The 19,377-nt window shown below is 38.1% G+C and overlaps 1 protein-coding gene across 6 annotated transcripts in view; it reads right to left on the minus strand.

Annotated features, from left to right (window-relative positions):
* Nucleotides 1-19,377, minus strand: part of Fat3 (FAT atypical cadherin 3) — a 694,044-nt gene that overhangs the window by 132,169 nt on the left and 542,498 nt on the right. For all 6 annotated transcript variants that reach the window (XM_069989544.1, XM_069989542.1, XM_069989543.1 and 3 more), the window contains exon 5: nt 273-587. In XM_069989544.1, coding sequence (XP_069845645.1) covers nt 273-587 — 315 coding nt within the window. The remainder of the gene's footprint in view (nt 1-272; nt 588-19,377) is intronic.

Here is a 19,377-nt window from a genome sequence, read left to right on the forward strand (position 1 = left end):
GGTTACAGAAGGATGGGCAAATTTGTAGGCTCCAGCAAGCTATGAGAATAGGGGAGGTGGATGACAATAATTCTCACTTGTATTTGTCTGCTAGAAAGTAGTTTTTTCATAGCTAGGCTGAGTTGCCATACTTTTATGCTAAATTTTTTTTGTTTAGAAATATATATATATATATATATATATATATATATATATATCTGTATATCTATCCATCCATTTATTCAAGGAATCCCTGCCCTCTGTCTATGTTGCTAAAATTCTGAAGATCTTACCGTTAAGATGTCATAACTCCCTGCAGTAAATTGTTTTCTAGAAGAAACCATTCCAGTTTTAGGATCAATAAAGAACTTTCCATCATCGTTCCCATCCACGATGCTATAGGAGATGTCTGCATTGGGGCCTTCATCTCTGTCAAATGCAAAAGCTCTGTAGATGGGCTCTCCTCTTTTCTTCCGGTCACGTTCTGGCAGCTTGATCTGGTAGACCTTTTCAGGGAACTGTGGTTTGTTGTCATTTTCATCTAGAACCTGAACCACCACCCAAATGGTTGATTGTTTGGGGGAAGAACCACCATCCGTCACAGTCACCTAGTTTTAAATGAGAAAGTAGGATGTAATCATCAGAACAAAAGAAAGGCTAATCTCACCACCATGCCCATGCCCATCCCACAAAGATCACTTTTTATGCACAGTGACATCTGGACTTTTCTTAGTGCTATAGTTCACCTGGAATGTATAACTTTTTCATCATTCATTCATGAAAGAAGAGTAAGTCCTCAAACTCAGTGATCGGAATCATAGCTAAAAGGGCTGCTCTATTAACTTCCCACAAATGGAAGCTTTTATAGACAGAAGATAATACCTTGTGGCTTTGGAGGCTAGGGAGCCTAAAGTGCAGGCATTGGAATTGTCTGCAAAGGTCTTATGCTTGACACACAGCACCTTTTGCCTGTACCCTCACATGGGGAAGAGCTAGTTAGCTCTCTGATCATCTTCATAAGGGCAGGAAGCTCATTTGTGAGGGCAGATACCTCATAACTCTATTTTATAATACCACTGCCCAAAGGATTTGGTGTTAACCTTTGAATTTGGGAGAGAGGATTAAAAACACTCAAGAACTTGTTGTGATGTAGTGTGTAGACAGATTGGAGAAACAGGATTGATTTTATAAAATATACTCATTCATGGAGATATAAAATAGGCACTCAATAATGTAAAATATACTATACCGATAATAAAATGTTGATCCATGACTTCTAGGAAATGGACAATGTTGATCTATGACTTCTAGGAAATGGACAATGCTATTACTATCCAAGCTTTTTCAGAACTTACTTTCTTCTTTTTACTATCTTGCTTAATTATGTTCCCTCTAAATTATATGGGGAAGTTCTAAGTATCTTCTCTTATTTGACTGTATTAAGATTGGGTCTTTAGGGAGGTGACTAAGGTGAAATCAGGTCATATGTGTGCAGCTTTGATTTGACAGCACTTTTGTCCATGTAAAACAAGAGACTCCAAATAGCTCCATCTCTTTCTATCAGGTAAGCACACAGAAGGAAGAGGAATATCTGCAAGCTAGAAAGAAACCCCCCAGAAACTAAACTGTACCAGGATCCATCTTGGACTTACTAATTTCCATGCTCCAGTCTGAATATTCACGTGTTGATACCCCTGAAATCCCTGTGCTGAAACCTGATCCCTATTGCAGTAATATCAACATGGGTTGTTAGTTTGTGAGGGCTTCATGTTTGAATTTAGTGCCCTTGTGAAAGAGGTGGAGAGGCTTATTCGTGTCATGAGGACACAAATAGAAGATATCATCTATGTAGAATGTCCCTTACCAGACACTGAGTCTGCTGCTTGATCCTGAATCTCAAATTTCCAAAGGTTACAAACATTGTTTGTAAGTTACCTAGGGTAAAGTGTTCTTTAATAGCAGGGTAAGTATACATATATACATGTACATACATACATGAAAAACTTGTGAGTTCATAGAACCAAGGAAAGTATGATATATATATATATATAATATATATTCATGAAAAACTTGTGAATACATAGAACCAAGCAAAGTGTAATATATTTAGTTTGTGTAATTGTGATATAAACATCATATTTATATGGTTGACTTTGAGAACATATGACAGTTGAAATATTTTTAACCAGCCACAAAATAGTTTTCTTTGTGGAAAGGGAGGAAGCTGAATACCACTTCCCACATCTTTGTAAGGCTATTATGTGTATTTTAAAAATTGAGAAAAGGAGAATAGTGAAGAGCATATAAAGAATCTTCATGGGAGATATAAACAGTCTTTAAATCTTAGTGTGGGTAATTTTCTTGTTGGCCCAAGTGATAAAAATCATTTAATAGTAATACTTAATTTATGCATGGTGCAGACAGTTTATAAAACACTCTTTTATGCATTATCTTGTTCACCTTCTAAAACCTCCTCTTCTGTAAATGGCGCAGGTTTATTTATTCTCATTTTCCAAATGAGAAAACAGGCTTAAAGAACTCACGATTAATAAGTGCTAAAGCTTTGCATCAAATTTTGATAGTTCTTAATGCTCTGTTTAGTCACAAAACCTAGAAGAATTATATTTAATCTTTAAATCATTGCAGTGAATAAGACAGTTCATTAATTCAAAATATATGTTTGGACTATAGAAGGAATGTAAAGGTGAACTTGGTGTTCACAGAAAATCGACACTGAATCAGATTACCTAGTCACCTAAGAAATCACTCTGACAGGAATAACTTAAAAGAAGACCAAAGATTGTAGGGGAACAAATTAAAAGCCCTTTTCAAAATGCAACCACAATCTAGTTTAGTCTCTCTTGCAATCTGAGATGATAGCTTTAATAGAACTTAAGACAGATTTTCATAGGGGTTCTTGTCTTTCTTTGAAAAATCAAACAACTTTCCTTCCAAGGTTATTTTCCCAATTGGTTTATTGTGTTTTACCAAAGAACCTCGGAGGGCTAATAGGAGTCAAGGCTGGATTTTGCCTCTTGAGCTATTTCATGACACAGAATTCTGGAGAAGCCGCCTTTCCCGCTGCTGCTGCATGCAAACATTATGCTCCCAGGTGTGAGCTGTGTTCACCCAAACACATTGATCTCTTGGCTGCTCAACTATTACACTTCTCTTTTCTCTCTGAACAAAGCCTTTCCGTATCAAGGAGAATCTCATTCATATCACTGTGCACAAAACCACCCTCATTGCCTGTTATGAAAGGTGCTGTACTGAGTGGGCTTTCAGGCTGGCACTGCTCAGAGGAGGATTTCTCTGCTTGTGAGAATTCTGTCTCATGGAGTAGATCTGCATTCACAAGTCCTGGTATCTGCCTACAGGTAGAAGCATGACCATTACAAAGGTTCATGAAGATGTTCTCAGATGTACCAATGGGAATGGAGTTAATTACATCACTATGTCACTACACAAACCCACCTCTCAGATTCCTTCTGTCCACAAGGGCATCTTTAGGCCTTCAGACACATCACTCCCTGGATTTTCTTCTCTATCCCTTTTACTCATCCTTTAGGTCCAGCTGCCATGTTGTTTCCTTCCCCAGGACTGCCTCCTCTGGGCAGTCCACAGACCAAGTATGATACAGTGTTAAAGATATTTTTTTTCTTTTGTAGCAATTACCATTGTGGAAATGGTAAACTAATGAAGGCAAAGACAGACTTTGCTTGGTTTCTTCATAGCCCAATCCCTATATCTAGACAGAATACACTCTACTGATGCTTCTTTTAAGAATTGGACTCTGATTCAGGTCCTAGTTGAACAGTCCCTTTAGACATAGTAGTCTTTGTAAAAGTTTCCAAGATCATTCAAGGTTCTTTACAACATGTGTAGCTATGAGCTGCCTTTCCTGTCTTTTTTGCCAGTTATTCTTTCATCTTCTTACCCACAGCCTCAACTGTTTGCTACCTACATGCTGGTAAGAATCCAGTGATGTTTCTCATCCTTGCTTCTCAAAGGAACAGGTGTAATGGTTTACCAGGAATTCACTTCTGGGAGTTTCATATACATCTCAACACTACAGAAGTAACAAACTGAAATCATTACCTTCAAAGCTTCTTCAGTATGCATTGGGTCATGGTTACCACTGGTGACAAAGAATGCTGCCATGCTCTCCAGAAACAATATGCTCCTGACCTAGTTTTTATTTCCATTATTATTTCCCTATCTATCCACATCCAGTAGGACTCTTAGGCCAGCAAGCATCCCCACACACCCCAAAGTTCTGCCATGTTGTCATAGGATGGGCCTCATTCACATCATATTTGAACCACACAACATTCTCCTGGTATCCCTGGCTCCAGGCTTTGTTTTTGTTAGGAAGTGTTATTTCTTCTTCAGAGATCTGATTATGCCACTGACCTGCATCACATTTTTAGGGGTTTCTTGAGGACAAATATGAAGCTGGCCCTGATTATCACCATGCCCTATCTGTCTCTTCCTAACATCTGTGTTTAGTTACACACTGACCTTGGGTGGTCTGTGGAGACCATGGCTCTTATACTTCCATTCTCTTATATAGCCATTTGTTTCCAGGAAATGCCTTCTGCTGGGATTATATCTGATTCATTCCAGAAACTTCTGCTGAAACACATCTGGGGAGCCATTCCCTTTCTCATGCATACTGCTGTAGGTGTGTGTACCATGTTCCCAAATTACATGGTATGCATAGTCCCAGGTCACAGATGGTCAATGTGTAGAATCTTGTTTGTTTGATTGTATAGGGTCAATTCTTTTAGTCTATGAGTAACTTGAGGTCAGGACCTATCTCTTAGTCATTGTTATATTCTGACACCTGATTCAGCAATAAGTGCCAAGGAAATGTTACCTACTGAAATCAAGAATGAATTTGCCTAACACAATTTACTACGATAACAAATGAAAAGAGCATTCAGACACTGAAGGGTCTCTGCCTGAACTATACATACGATCTCCCAAGTGGTCCACACTGTGTCAGTCTACAAATGAGTATCAGGTAGAGAAGTTTTCCCAAAGAACTCTGAGATTATTACACCACTAAAAATATCACCAGGCCTAAGATTATGCCAAATGATTTTCAGACACTTATAAAACCCTACTCGCCTTTGTGGACATTTATCCACAATCTTGTGAATCTATTTGTGTGTTTGGCTCCCTCATTTCACCGTGAACTACTCAGAGACTTTTTTCAACTCTTTCCTAGAACCTAGTGTACTCTCCATAAGAGTTTGCTGAAGTATGCTCCTGACCTAGTTTTTATTTTCATTATTGTCTCTCTATAACCTCTTATTTTCTCTGCAGTATTTCTATCTGGACTATTAATCACAAATGATTCTTTCAGATTCTCAGACTTTATACATTAAATTGCCCTTGGTCTCAGTCCACTCCTTAAAATTTCTCCACCTAAAAGTAGGACACAGGTAATTGAAGAACACCAAGATAAATCCCTATCATCTCCTTATTCCCATCATTTTTCATTAATTGTTCAAGGAATCAGCTACAGTCTAACAGTGAACCATGTGGCCTCTCATTGTGCCATAACCTGACGAGAGAATGGTGACTATCCTAACATAGGCTTTCTGCTTAGGAAGCTGATCAATAATCAGTGGTCCTAGCAATTAATCAAAAGTGTGAAAGATTAATTCCTTAAGGCAGTAACAGTGAACATCTTACAAGAGGGAACACAAACAGTTCAGTGCCACTGAAAAGACAATAAAGCCCCTTTATTTTGCTTTAGCACCTTGTCTCTGTGATTGCCAGGCAGAGCCAGAGAGTACCCACGATGGGCCAGGTGAATTGTGATGACACACTTACAGAAAGGAATATGATTTAAGTGTATTCCTAGAAGATAAAAGAGATAGGCCTTGAACAATCTGGAATTATAGCAGCCAGGGAAGACCAATTTCTCATTCATCACAACTAATGTATTTGTTTTCATTCTCTGCTCAGTCTGTGTCTCTCTCTGTTTCTGTCTATCTCTCTGTTTCTATCTCTCTCATAGACTATATAACCTTCCTGAGAGCAGGTTTTTAATTTCCTTCACTGCGTTGTTCCTAGCATCTATTCAATATTTCCTAGCATCTATTTCCTAGTTCCTAGCATCTTATTCAATATTTCTGAGCTGGAGAATTGAGATCTGACATTCTCTCCAACCATTAATTCATCATAAATCGCTATTTCCAAGATAGCACATTTATAAACGTTTCTTCAGGGATTTCATATCCCCTACCCTGTTTTATATTTGTCCTTGACACTCTGCCATTATCTAGTATTATGTATTTCATTTATGTGTTTATTTATCACATTTCTGGCCCTTACTAGAGTAGGGATCCATAAAACATGAATTTTTCATCTGCTTTGTACACATATTTATCTCTAGCATGCACAAAAGTACCTATTAAGCATTTAATACCTTTTACTGAATGAATAAAAGAAATATTTATCCAGTGTCCTCTGAGTAAAAAAACAAAAAAACCAAAAAACAAACAAACCTCGTTTTGAGGTAAATTGGGAGATAAATCAAACAATCAACCAACCAACGTGGATTCCTGCCAAATTCACCCCTCCTCCCATGTAGCAAATGATCTCTGTATTTGGTGAAGTAAAGAACTCAAGCTTCATGAAACAGCCCATTTACTGATCCCCTGATCTCAACAGTTAGGTTCTGTGGCCTCTATGATTATTCACGTATCATCCCTAATCCTAACAATCATATGAAATCTGAAATGCTACAATATCTGTAGCTTTTTGGCTTCTGCATGACAGTACAAATGGAAAATTCCACCTGACCTACCTCTTGTAGCAGGTGGCAGTCAAAACATAGGTGTGCTAAAAATAGTAGGTCAAATTATTTCAGGGTATGAGGATAAGAGGAGAGATGAAATATAAATGAATCTCATGTTTAGACTCAGATCCCACCTCCAGAATATCTTATGCACATATAAATATCCTCAAATTTTAAAAATCTCAAATCCAGAAGAGTCTGGGGTGTTCTGGATAACAGCTACTCAACGTGCACTGACAAAACTCATGGAATGCCAGCTTTGCATAGGCTTTGCCTTGGTAATTCCCATAAGACTGCCATTGTTTGTCATAGGAAGCTGTAAGGTTTGGTTGCCATTTCTGTTTCACAGCTGCCGGGCAACGAAGCTCTGAAGTTAAGGAACTTGCACTGGGCCACTTGGCTGATAAGTAACAGAATGTGGGTGTATGCCCAAGTCAGCTTGGCATCATAGCGCATATTCCTCTGCCTCCCCTACACAGATGATGTCTCAGCATCTGTTAACCACCTGTTGAAAATTCCTCTGCAAATGTGGCTTTGGATCTACCTCAAGCTCTCAATTTTCCATTTAGAATCAAGTCCTTTCCCCCTTTTGGTTTTTGGAACCATTTTTGACTATTTCCAGTCCATGGGTACCTTGCCTATTTTCCTCCATTGCTTAAAACCCAAAACCAGTGAGTAGCGAATTTCTCTTCAATACCTTCTCATATGAATTACTATGCTCTTCTGGGCACAAAAATGCCTCCATGTGATCTCAGATAAGAGGGAGAACACCTGGTCTTGGTTTCTCTCTATGACCTTGTGTTTGTCAGGAATTCCATGTAGAGCATGTGCGGGCACTGTGCTAAGTGCTTAACATATATGAAATGTTTACTCTTAGACTGATCTCCGGGGAAGACATGAATATTATCCCTGTGCTACAGATTAGAAACAAGCACAGAAAAGTAAGAGAATAGCTCAGGGGTCAGGACTCTTATCCACCACCATATATTAGGTCTCATCCAAATGCTTGTGTGAGCCACAGGTATGTGTGCTTCCTTTTATTTGTGTGTGAGTCCTGGGGATTGAATTCAGGGTCTGAGTGCTGAGTCTGAGCATTTTTGCTGAAGATGAACACTCTACCACTTGAGACACAGCTCCATTTTTGGCATTTTTGCTAGTTAGTTGGGGATAAGAGTCTTACAGACTTCCCTGACTGTTCTGACTTTAAACCTTGACCCTCAGATCTCAGCCTCTTGAGTAGCAAGGATTTTAGGTGTGAGCCACTGGTGCCACTTTTCTGTTAATAGCAACATTCCATTAAGTGGATTTTCGAAGAAGTGGTGGTAGGCAATTATTTCTGATGAGGATAATTGTCTCTTTTCACTATTTACTTTAACTTGCTTATTTTTTTACCTTTAAATAGTTAATGAAGGAGTTATAATTTAACAGTTTCTGAATACAATACATCTTGATCATTGTCACCCTCTTCAATATTCTCACCCATCCTTCCCCTAGCTACCCTTTTCCTCACTCTTAATTTTGCAGGATATACACTGAATTTGATTGCCTTCTCCTCTCTTCTCCTCTTAATTTGTCTACCCCTTTAACACTGACCCACCCCACCCTACTTTTTTCAAGTACCTGCTTCCTGATGTTTACTTTATTGAACTTTGACTTTGCCTTCCTAAGGAATTATGCTATTTGAATTCTCCTTTGAATTTATTTCAGTTAATTTATATGATATTTCAGTACACACACACACACACACACACACACACACACACACACATACACACTTGCACACCACCCAATGTATTTACTTAAAAGTTTATAACTAAATCTCGCTTCCACATAGAAGGGAAAACAAGCGTCCTTTGTCTCCCTGGGCGTGACTCACTTCACTTAACATCATTTTTACAGGTGTTTCCATTTCTGTACAAATGGTATAGTATCATTCTTTCTCTCTCTCTCTCTCTCTCTCTCTCTCTCTCTCTCTCTCTCTCTCTCTCTCTCTCTCTCTATATATATATATATATATATATATATATATATATTAGAAACTTCCATACTGACTTCCACAGTGGGTGAACTAATTTACAATTCCACCAATAGTGTATAAGGATTCCTTTCTCCCTGCCTCCTCTCCAGTGTTGCATATTTTCTTTTTTGGGGAGGAGGGGGGTCCTGTTGTGGGGCCTGAACTCTGGGCCTGGGCGCTGTCCCTCAGCTCTTCAGCTCAAGGTTAGCGCTCTACCACTTGAGCCACAGCGCTACTTCTGGCTTTTTTCTTTTTGCTTATGTGGTGCTGAGGAATCGAACCCAGGACCTCATGCATTCAAGGCAAGTGCTCTACCACTAAGCCACCTTCCTAGCCCCTATATTTTCTTATATATATATATATATATATATATATATATATATATATATATATATTATTGTAAGGATACTGTACAGAGGGGTTACAGTTACAATAGTAAGGTAATGAGTACATTACCCCTTTGTTTTCCCTTACCATCCTTTCTAGCTCTACCATTATTTTATATGATCAGTTTCACATAGGCATTGTGCCTTGATTACTTTCTTCTCAGCATATCTTCCTTTGATCTCACTGTGTGAATGCCTAGAATCCTGTATAGTTTATCATGTCCCACCGTATTTTTTAAACTATCCAGTGTGTTTACATGTAGATTTATAGTCACACTTCTCGCTACCACAGTTTAGGGAAACAATGCAGCCTGTGTTTCTCTGGGACTGGTTGGGCATCTGGGCTGAATTCATACCTTGGCTATGTTGAACAGTGCCATAATGAACTTCTAATATCAGTTATGGAGCTGGGTGCTGGTAGTTCATGCCTGTAATCTTAGCTACTCCTGAGGTTGAGATCTGAGGATCACAGCCCAAATCCAGCCAAGGCAGACAAATTCAACACACTCTTATCTCCAGTTAACCAGTGAAAAGCCACAAATGGAGCTTGTTGCTTAAGTGGTGCAATGCCAGCTTGTGTGGAAAAGCCAAGAAAGAGTATGAGACCCAGTACCAGAAAGTTCCAATCTAACACACAGACAGAAAATGATCCACTTTTGGATGGTGTGGTTTGTGTATGTATGTGTATTTAGGTTTTTTATGATTCCTTATGATTAGCACATAAGAAGATAAATGGCTAAAGGGTGACCACTGTCAGACTATATTCTTCCATGCACACAAAAACTTCAGGGTGATGCGAAAAAAAACCAAACAAACAAACAGAAAACTTCAGAGTGAAGAGAAACTGCCTATTCTAAGAAACCCAACACCTGCCAAGAAAACTCAAGAGTATATAGAAGCTTTTGATGAGAAAATTGAGGTATAGACAGATGAGCCACACAGACTCACATCAACCTCAGTTTTTCAAAGAGGTTAGGTCCATTCTAGCTGGCTTTGGAGATTCAAACAAGACAAATGTTCATCTGTTTATATGAACTCAGATAATTATGAATACACATATGCATACATACAAACACATGTGTGTATATACACATATACACAACTTAATATTTCAAGTATTTTAATTTATATATTTTCCAGATTGCTGAGCTCTTAAAAAAAAAGAAAAAAAATGAAGAACTGGTTTGGAGTGGATATTTTGTTTACTCTCTACTTTTTAATCTGTGCACAAACATTAAATACTTAATCCCTCCCCAAATAACAGGGAAGAAGAAGGCAAATTTATCTCCTCTTCACAGGTAGTCTGTAAAGGCTGTAGAGGCTAGGCTGGAATTCAGACTTTTCTGCCTAAGAGAGCTCAGCCCCTTGCATTTCTGGGAAGACAAGAGCTCCTGCCACTTTTTAAAAGAAAACTATGAGAAAATAGTAGATTAAAGGGTAGGTCTCCAAGGTGCAGCAAGTCTTTGAAGATAAACTTTCTAAAACGTGAAAACACTGAGCTAAAATTAACCTGCAGTCTCCCTATATTCTCCATGACAGGAAAGCAATAGGAAGCCAGCATTAAACCATCGGCTATGGGTTTCATTACATGCCATTTCTCTTAGACAATTTGCAATTCAACATTAAGAACTCAGCTAGAGATGGGGAGGTGTTTCACTTCCATACTCTGCCTTCCTTGTTCAGGGTTGCTGTGAACTAGTACTGTTGTGATCTATAATCTCCCTGGGCTGTGACATATACAGCTTCTGATTGTTCCAATTTCATCAAATCAGATATTTCATGAAATGCACATATAGCATATGAATAAATATCTAGAGTTATTTTATACTGGTCAGCTTGAATTCAGGGCCTGGGTACTATCCCTAAGCTTCTTCTGCTCAGAGATGATAGGGAAAAACAAAGGAGGAGGTAACAATGCTCTATAGGAAATGTACTCATTACCTTACTCATGTAACTGTAACCCCTTTGTACACTATTTGTACAATAAAAACAGTAAAAAAGAATTGTCCTTTGAGAGAGAAACACAACCTGATGATTTTCCAACTAAAAACTCCATAATCCCTGAAGCCAGAATACTTATGTCTAGGTAGCCGCTGAGGCACACAATTCATTCTTGTGAGTTTTTTTTAATCCAATGAATCCACAATATTGAGAAGCCTCTGAGAAAATCAGGTCATAATCTTTCCAGATTATTTACCATAGCTAAGATATGGAACCAACCAAGCCGCCCCTCAGTAGATGAATGGATCAAGAAAATGTGGTATATATACACAATGGAATTCTATGCCTCCATCAGAAAGAATGACATTGCCCCATTTGTTGGGAAATGAAAAGGCTTGGAAAAAATTATATTAAGTGAATTAAGCCAGGCCCAAAGAAACATAGGTCCCATGGTTTCCCTTATTTGTAATAACTAGTATATGTCTGAGTCAAGCAGAAAAGGTCAGTTAAGTTGATGGTAGGGAAATGAACCCTAAGATATGTATTCAAATGTTCTTTTTCTTTCATGCTATTGTTTCTAATGCACTTATAAGATTATTTCTTTGTTGCATTGTTTGTCCTCCCCCCACAGTATACCCCCTGCTTTCACTATATTTGATGTCGGTATAATTTGTGGAAGGGAAGGGGAAAACCAAATCCTTTAAAAGGGATACAGGTGGACCCATTGCAAAAATGAGACGTACAAGTCGTTATGTCAAAAACGAACTTTACAACTTTGGTGGTGGGGGGAGGATGGTTGGGTGGGGGGGGTGGGAGAGGATGGGATGGGAAGGGTAAACAAATGAGGAGGCTACAATGCTTGATAAGAAATGTACTCACTATCTTGCCCATGTAATTGTAACCCCTCTGTACAGTATTTTCACAATAAAAAATTTAAAAATTAAAAAAAAATCTTTCCAGAGACCCCTTCTGAGTTGCTATTGTTGGTCATTGAAAGGGCATTGTTTTTCAGTTTGTGAGTTACACATAGTGCTAGCACAGCTGGTTCTTAGCAAGTATTTGCTAAAATATATACATTCAATTTGTCCTCTCAGGACAATAAAGACAGGTTTAGACATAGAAATTGGTAACCGGTGACCGATTCTCGTTGGCAATGGCTGCTTATATTACAGTTTTATCCAAACCTCTGCTTAATGCTTCAGAAAATAGGTATCTCCCAGCCTAAGATCTTTTAAGCCTTTTTATTTATTTTTTTGTCTGTTTCCTTTCTCTCTCTCTCACCAGAGAGGTATGCATCAGCGACTAATCTCAGCACATTTTCATTTCCTTCTAGGCTCATCTGCTCATCATTTTCTATTCATAAAACTTGCTTGATTCTAATCTTTCCTATCAGCAGGAACTAAACACCTCCTCCAAGTTTCTTTAGTAGGATGGTGATTACAACCCAGGTACTTATTCCTTCTTTCAAACAGATGGGTCCAATCTACCTGCTCATATGTGTGCCACTGAGAGAGCTCCGCCATGAACCAAGATGTGACACCACCTTAGCTTCAGGACTAAATCCCCCTGCACTATTTCTCCATTTTCCTGACATCAAGGTCTCCACTGACATATGATTTCACATTCTTCTCTCTGTGAGACAGAACGCATGAAAGCCAACAGAAAGTGTATATTAGCAGTTTGCTTTCTATTTCATAGTACTGGACTCCACACTTTGCTACTTTTATCCTGGCAGATTTTCATGCCGTGGCTCTACGGATGGTGTTACTTAGGTTTAAGCACTAACTCTTCCAGAAGGCACTATATTTTCAGCCTTTCTTTCCCTAATGCAAAAAAAAAAAAAAAAAAAAAAAAAAAAAGGACCATGTTTCAATTCATTGCTCAGGAAACAAGGATTTTCTCTTCTTACTCAGCAACAACTTAGCAGATCATCTAGTGCCTTGTCTACCTAAAAATACAAATTTTAAACCATTAACTCAAAGAAATTAAAGCCATATGCATGTAAAAATAGCACATCTGGACTAACATAGAGATCATGAACCACTGGCCCAGAGATAGACTTCTACTTAGCTGTTTGATGTAGTGCAAGATTTCCTACCAATGTCTGAAGTGTAAGAGATTTTACATAAAAATATAAATCCCCAGCTTTCCATAAAAATTAAAATAATTACCTCACCCCAATCTGCCCATATCTACTGTCTGTATTGTGGCTGAAACACTGCCAGCCATCATTCATTGGTGAGTGCTATTGGGTAGAAGTTTGTGTTGGAACAGAGAAATGCTACTTATGAAACAATTATAAAATACAAATGGAGAAGAGTACATATTTAAATACCAATGGAAGGGAGTATATGTCTATGGATAAAAGAATAACTTTCCCGTGGGTTTAATATGCAAACACTTAGCTTGTGTATACTCTACAGTTCACTTATTTATGATGCTTGAGTGAGCTTTCTTGTCACTTGGATTTGTTACTCATGGTGTAGTGAAGATAAAACCTAGCTCTTGGTGGAGATTGTGCAACAGGGTTTCACATTCATTATTCTTTCTCTAGGGATCAGAATTTCAGATGCTTTGGTTTTAGAAGAACTAAAAGAAGTTTGAAGAAATAAACAGTCTTTAGACTAGAGTTATATTAGATCCTTCTCTTGCTGTTCTCAGAATTCAGAGTAATTAGCTAGAGGTAAAGCTAGCTATGAATTAGGTATAGGTAGCTTTCCTTGGGATAGATACAGCTTTGCTTCTGGATGAACAGCTCAGCAATAAAGAATGTGGGCCAGATTCAGTTCTGTGCAATACCCAACCTGTATAACTAATTGTGACCCTGACAAGTTATATCATTGAAATGTTGTTTCTCTTGTCTCCTTTCATCTCAATCCTTATCTTGTCCCATCTGTGCTTCATGTGGTTCCACTACCTTCAGTCATGCCTTACCTATGCTATTTCCAAAAGGAACAGAAAATCTTCTCAAATAATTTTCCCAGCACATCAATAGCCTGCTGAAAGGTCTTTATTGGTTCGTTATTGCTTAGATAAAAAGTTCATTACATGTGTGAGAGCACTAGGTGTACAGAATACTTGCCATGAAAGAAGGCCCAGAATTCTAGAAGCCTGAAGGATGTGTTGACCCTGACTCCTTAGATATCATTAGATCAAAAGCTGAGGGAAAGTCTAAGCATTTTGTCTAAACTAATATTTTTTTCCAAATATTTGATTATAAAACATTGTGTAATGGTTCCTGATATATCTTGGGTCTGACTTTTCATTTCAGGAAGTGCTCAATTATAAGATGAAGTTCATACTCAACACTGGCATGCAGAATCATCTTGTAGTGACACAGCTTGTCCATTGGCTATTCTCATACTCCAGTTTTGATCCGCTTTCTATGTAATGTTTCATCTAGAATCAGATCACTCAGTTCCAAATATATTTACCAGTGCCTTAGACTGGTACTGTTTTAGACACTCATTCTGCAGTGGTTAGCAAAATGGGTTGCCCTGTTTGGTGAGTTCATTTGTTATATGATAGTTGTCCATCAAGCCTTTGCAGATTTGTTGGAGTTTCTACTGCATGAGATTCCCTTTATTCCCTCATTTCTGTAATTCTTACAAAATCTTCTGAGGTATGCTGCACCTGCTTGTTTCTATATGATGTATTTGTGGAGACCATGCACAAGTACGATGACTTAGGATGACTCTTTTTATTTCCCTGGACTTTGTCCGTCCAGTGACAGGAACCTAATCATGTATCTATGTGATATCTGTCTCCTTTAACTTCCCTGTAATCAAATAATGTGGAAGCTACTGGAAGGAGAGTAAAACACCACCATACCAACCTCTATTCTATCAGCATTCTTCATGACCTGATGTACTGATAAAAATAGATACTAAGGCATTTCCTTATGATATTCTTAAGAGGCATCAGGAACAAAGCTCTGTGTAAGTAAAGAAATTATTTATCCTGCCAGGCGCCGGTGGCTCACGCCTGTAATCCTAGCTACTCAGGAGGCTGAGATCTGAGAATCGTGGCTCAAAGCCAGCCCGGGCAGGAAAGACCGTGAGACTCCTGTCTCCAATAAACCACTAGAAAACCAGAAGTGGCGCTGTAGTTCAAGTGGTAGAGCACTCGCCTTGAGCTGAAGAGCTGAGGGACAGCGTTCAAGCCCCATGATGGACAAAAAAAAAAAAAAAAAAAAGAAATTATTTATCCTGTTTCCTGTCTCCTTTTCTACTGGAATACTATTTTAATTTTGAATCATATCAAGAGTCTTAGATTGCTAACAAATTAGGTAGACATCCTGTTGGTTAGAAACAAAGATTATTCATTATCCCATTAACAGAGCTATTAACAACTCTGTGTACTGCTGTCTTCATCACACGCAGGTAATGTTTGTTCTTTACACGTAATAAAATTGAAATCCCTAGGGAAGTATGTCTCCGGATACAGCTACTAAAAGAGAAAGATGGTTCATCTTAGATGCTTAAAGTATCTTAATTGCCTTTACAAGATGACAGAGAGTATATAGAAGTTTTAAATAAAGATAAACTCAGAAGACTTAATATAGACTCAGATGTGACATCCAAGTGTAAATATTACTAGCAATAACAATATTTAAAACTACCATTTCTCTGTCCAGCATATGTATTGCATGTGCAATGATATTTCTCAGTTCTTGCCTTCCAAAAGAACCTAAAATCTAGCTGAAATCTAACCTGTTTCTTCTATGTGTTCCTTCAGATTCCTGAGCATTTCCATCAAATTGCATATGAGCTTGTATAAACACACTTTCTTATCTATCCTAGAAATAGATCTGAGGGTCCTGTGGCAGTAGGAACTATATCTTTTACCTCCCCATTCCCAGGTCCTTGGTTAATTAAGTGACAGAATTATATGAAAACTGTCAAACAAAACTCAAACATGAAAACTTATTAGGAGTAAAATCATTCTGTGTATCCAGAAAGTGAAACCAATAATAAATGTAAGGAACAAAATTAACCAATCAATTGAAAAGACTAGAAATATTAATATTTGTTATGGTGTGGATATGAAATATCCCCCCAAAAGTTTCCAGTGCTGAAGGCTTGATTACTAACACAGCTGTGTTCTGAGACAGAGTGTTGGGAAGTGCTTGGACTATTAGGTTTTAAGGACTCTGTGACTTCCTGAATGGATCGATTCATTGATGGATTCATAATTTAATGGCATTATTAGAAGGTGATAAAAATATTAAAAGGTGAAGTCTCTTTGGAGGAAGTAGGTCACTGGGGGTATGCCTTTGAAAGACATGGCTTGTCTTGTGCTTCTTTCCTCTCATCTCTCTGCTTCTGGGCCATTATGATATGTGCAGCAGTGCTCCTCATTCCTTTTCTACCATGATGTTCTGCCTCATCACAGCAATGGATCAAATGGACTGAAACCTTTGGAAGCATGAGCTAACAGAAGCCCTTCTGCTCTTAAACGATTCCTCTCAGGGGTTTTCAGGGTAAAACAAAGCTAACAACACAATATTGTAGTAAATAATGAAGACAAAAAGTCAAAAAATCTTCTACTACTTCCTTGGTTATAAATCCTTGAAATTTTCAAATGCCTATTGGAAAGAATGCAACTATCTTCCTTTTAAGCATGCATAGTATTCTGAAATCCTTTTGTATTGTGTTAGGAGGTAATCTTCATTTTTTAAAATTTTATTTATTGTAAAGATGCTGTACAGAGGGGTTACAATGACATGAGTAAGGCAATGAGTACATTACTTGTCGACCATTGTTACCCCTTCCCGTGTTGTTGTCCCACTAACCCTTCCCTCCCCCCTCCCAAACTCCTCCTTACCCCCACTCCCCGAAGTTGTAAAGTTCATTTCCAATACACTGTTCTGTGGATATCATTGTTGCAATGGCTCATCCTGTAATCTTTTGCCCATGAAAACATGTGGATTCAGAAATCTAACAATTTAAGGGTTGAATAACCCCTTTATTTTCTTCAGCCAGGCACTGGTGGCATGCACCAACTAAGATTGAGATGAAGAGAGCCCAGACAGAAAATTCTGTAACACTCTTAATTGGAGATACAATTAACCAGACAAAAAACAGAAGTGAAAGTGTAGCTCAAGTGGTAGGATGCCATCCTTGAATGAAAAAACCAGATCAGAGTACAAGGCCCTGAGTACAAGCCTCAGAACCGGCACATGCGTGTGTGCGTGTGTGTGTGTGTGTGTGTGTGCGTGTGTGTATGCACAAATTTGTAAGGGTCTAGAACTTCATGCTCAGTCAAAACTCATCTAATTAAATTCCATCTAGAGCCTGAGATGATTGTCATGTCTGCTTTTTTAACAGTGAAGGCAGACAGGTAAAGATGAATATTCTCATCATTAAATCCAGACAGGCTCCATCTTCAGACCTAAATAATGTAAAAGCAGTAGCCATGTCAAAAGCAAACTACTAAATGTGCTAAATCATGAAAGATGAATGAGAGTCACACTGCTCTAAGAGTCGATTAAAAATGTATAATTTAGTTGTGTACCTATAAATTCTAAAAATTATTCCATTTTTGCTCAGCCAAAATCATTGAAAAGGCATTTGGAAAGCAAACCAGTAAGCACTAAATTTCTATGCTGGGTAAAAATCAAGACAAAAGTAGATTTTGCATGTGATGTTTTATAACCTTGACCTTTATTCTCAGAATGTTATAGTGCTAATTAAGATTAATTCTCTAATAGGAATGTTCCTGTAGCACCCACTAGAGCTGTCTCTGTGATGGGTGCATAGATTCTCAGCAGTCACTTTGCAGAGCAGAGCATGGCATGGCCAGTACAACCCTACTTCCCCTTTCTGCCCAAATGCTCTTCTCAGAAGGTTAGACCAAATGCTCTTCACACCGACATGTGAAGCTTCTGAAGTCTCTGGTGGGCAGTCTGGAGAAAAGTGGGTGATAAATAATGAATATCTATTCCTAAGAACTTTACTTAGGGCTCAGCCAATGCTATTTTTACTTTATGGTCAAAAGCATATTGGGAGACAAATATTCCCAAACCACATTACAGAATGTACAAGGCAGCAGAGATCACCAAACCTTAGTGAGCTATAGTACCATAGAAACTCACAAGTGTTTAAGTTATTTGCTCCAATTGTCCTAAAAAAATCCATTCCAAGCTTACACACATAACTTAGTGAATATGTATCTTCCTTTTCCTTTGGTGTTGTTCAAGAGCTAGATCTGAAATTTTTACCACAATAGGAAAAAGGAATTCACAAAATACATAGAGAATGTTCTTGGATGTCTCCTAGTTTGATAAGTAATACAAATATGTTTATCAAACTCTGAAACTGATTTAATTTTTACTAGAATTAAAAACTCCAACAGGAAACATGATTTAAATGTTTTCTTGGGAAGGGGAATGGGAGTACTGGGGTTTGAGCTGAGGGCCTTGAAATTGCTAGGCTGGGGCTCTACCATTTGAGTTATACCTCTAGCTCTGGTTTTCCTGCTTATTTTGTCTGGTTGTCTAAATTTAGTGAACTTTTTTCTCCAGGATGGTCCAGATCTCAGCTTCTTGAAGTAGCTATGATTACAATTATTCTTGAATAGACTTTAAGGAAATTGAGATATCTATTGACCAGAAAATGTTATCTATTCCTATCCTCTGATGAATAAATCCATTACCTTTACAGGTAGGCTCACAAATTTCCCTAGAAATCTCCAGAAGTTATACAAACATAAAGATTATATGAAGAATCAAATCAACTGCCTGGGCAGCAGCTGAAGTCTACTCAGCAAAGATGAGTGGCTATTTTCTAAGGGCTGGTTCTTTGGGTTATGAAATCTAATGGATGGTGGTTGTGCCACATCAAGGACAGACTAATTGTGAGGACTGCTATTCTCTGAAGTAGTTTGTCCTTGGACACACATTAGTTCCTTGAGCCAGAACAAATCTTATCTATTGAGTTTCATCGGCTTGCTGCCGGAGTGTTTAGGGTTTTTGACAATAATAAAAGTTAGTAATAAGATCACTTCCTCAGCGAACTTTTGGATCTGTGATCCTGTTTGATTCACCAAAAAGGTAAACTAGAAATTGATTAAGCAATATTAATTCCATTTGAGAAGAGATGAAAGATCCAACAAGGTCAAAAGCATTTCCTAAAGTTGCTCAACTCGTAGGGACATCACAGTCTCTATAGACCTAGCACTTTGTGAAATATAGGCCAAAGTTCTAAAACCCTTTCAGGCTTACATGATCCACAAAAATT

Source organism: Dipodomys merriami, unplaced genomic scaffold (assembly GCF_024711535.1).
Source record: "Dipodomys merriami isolate MVZ:Mamm:240054 unplaced genomic scaffold, mDipMer1.0.p SCAF_38, whole genome shotgun sequence".
Classification (NCBI taxonomy): domain Eukaryota; kingdom Metazoa; phylum Chordata; class Mammalia; order Rodentia; family Heteromyidae; genus Dipodomys; species Dipodomys merriami.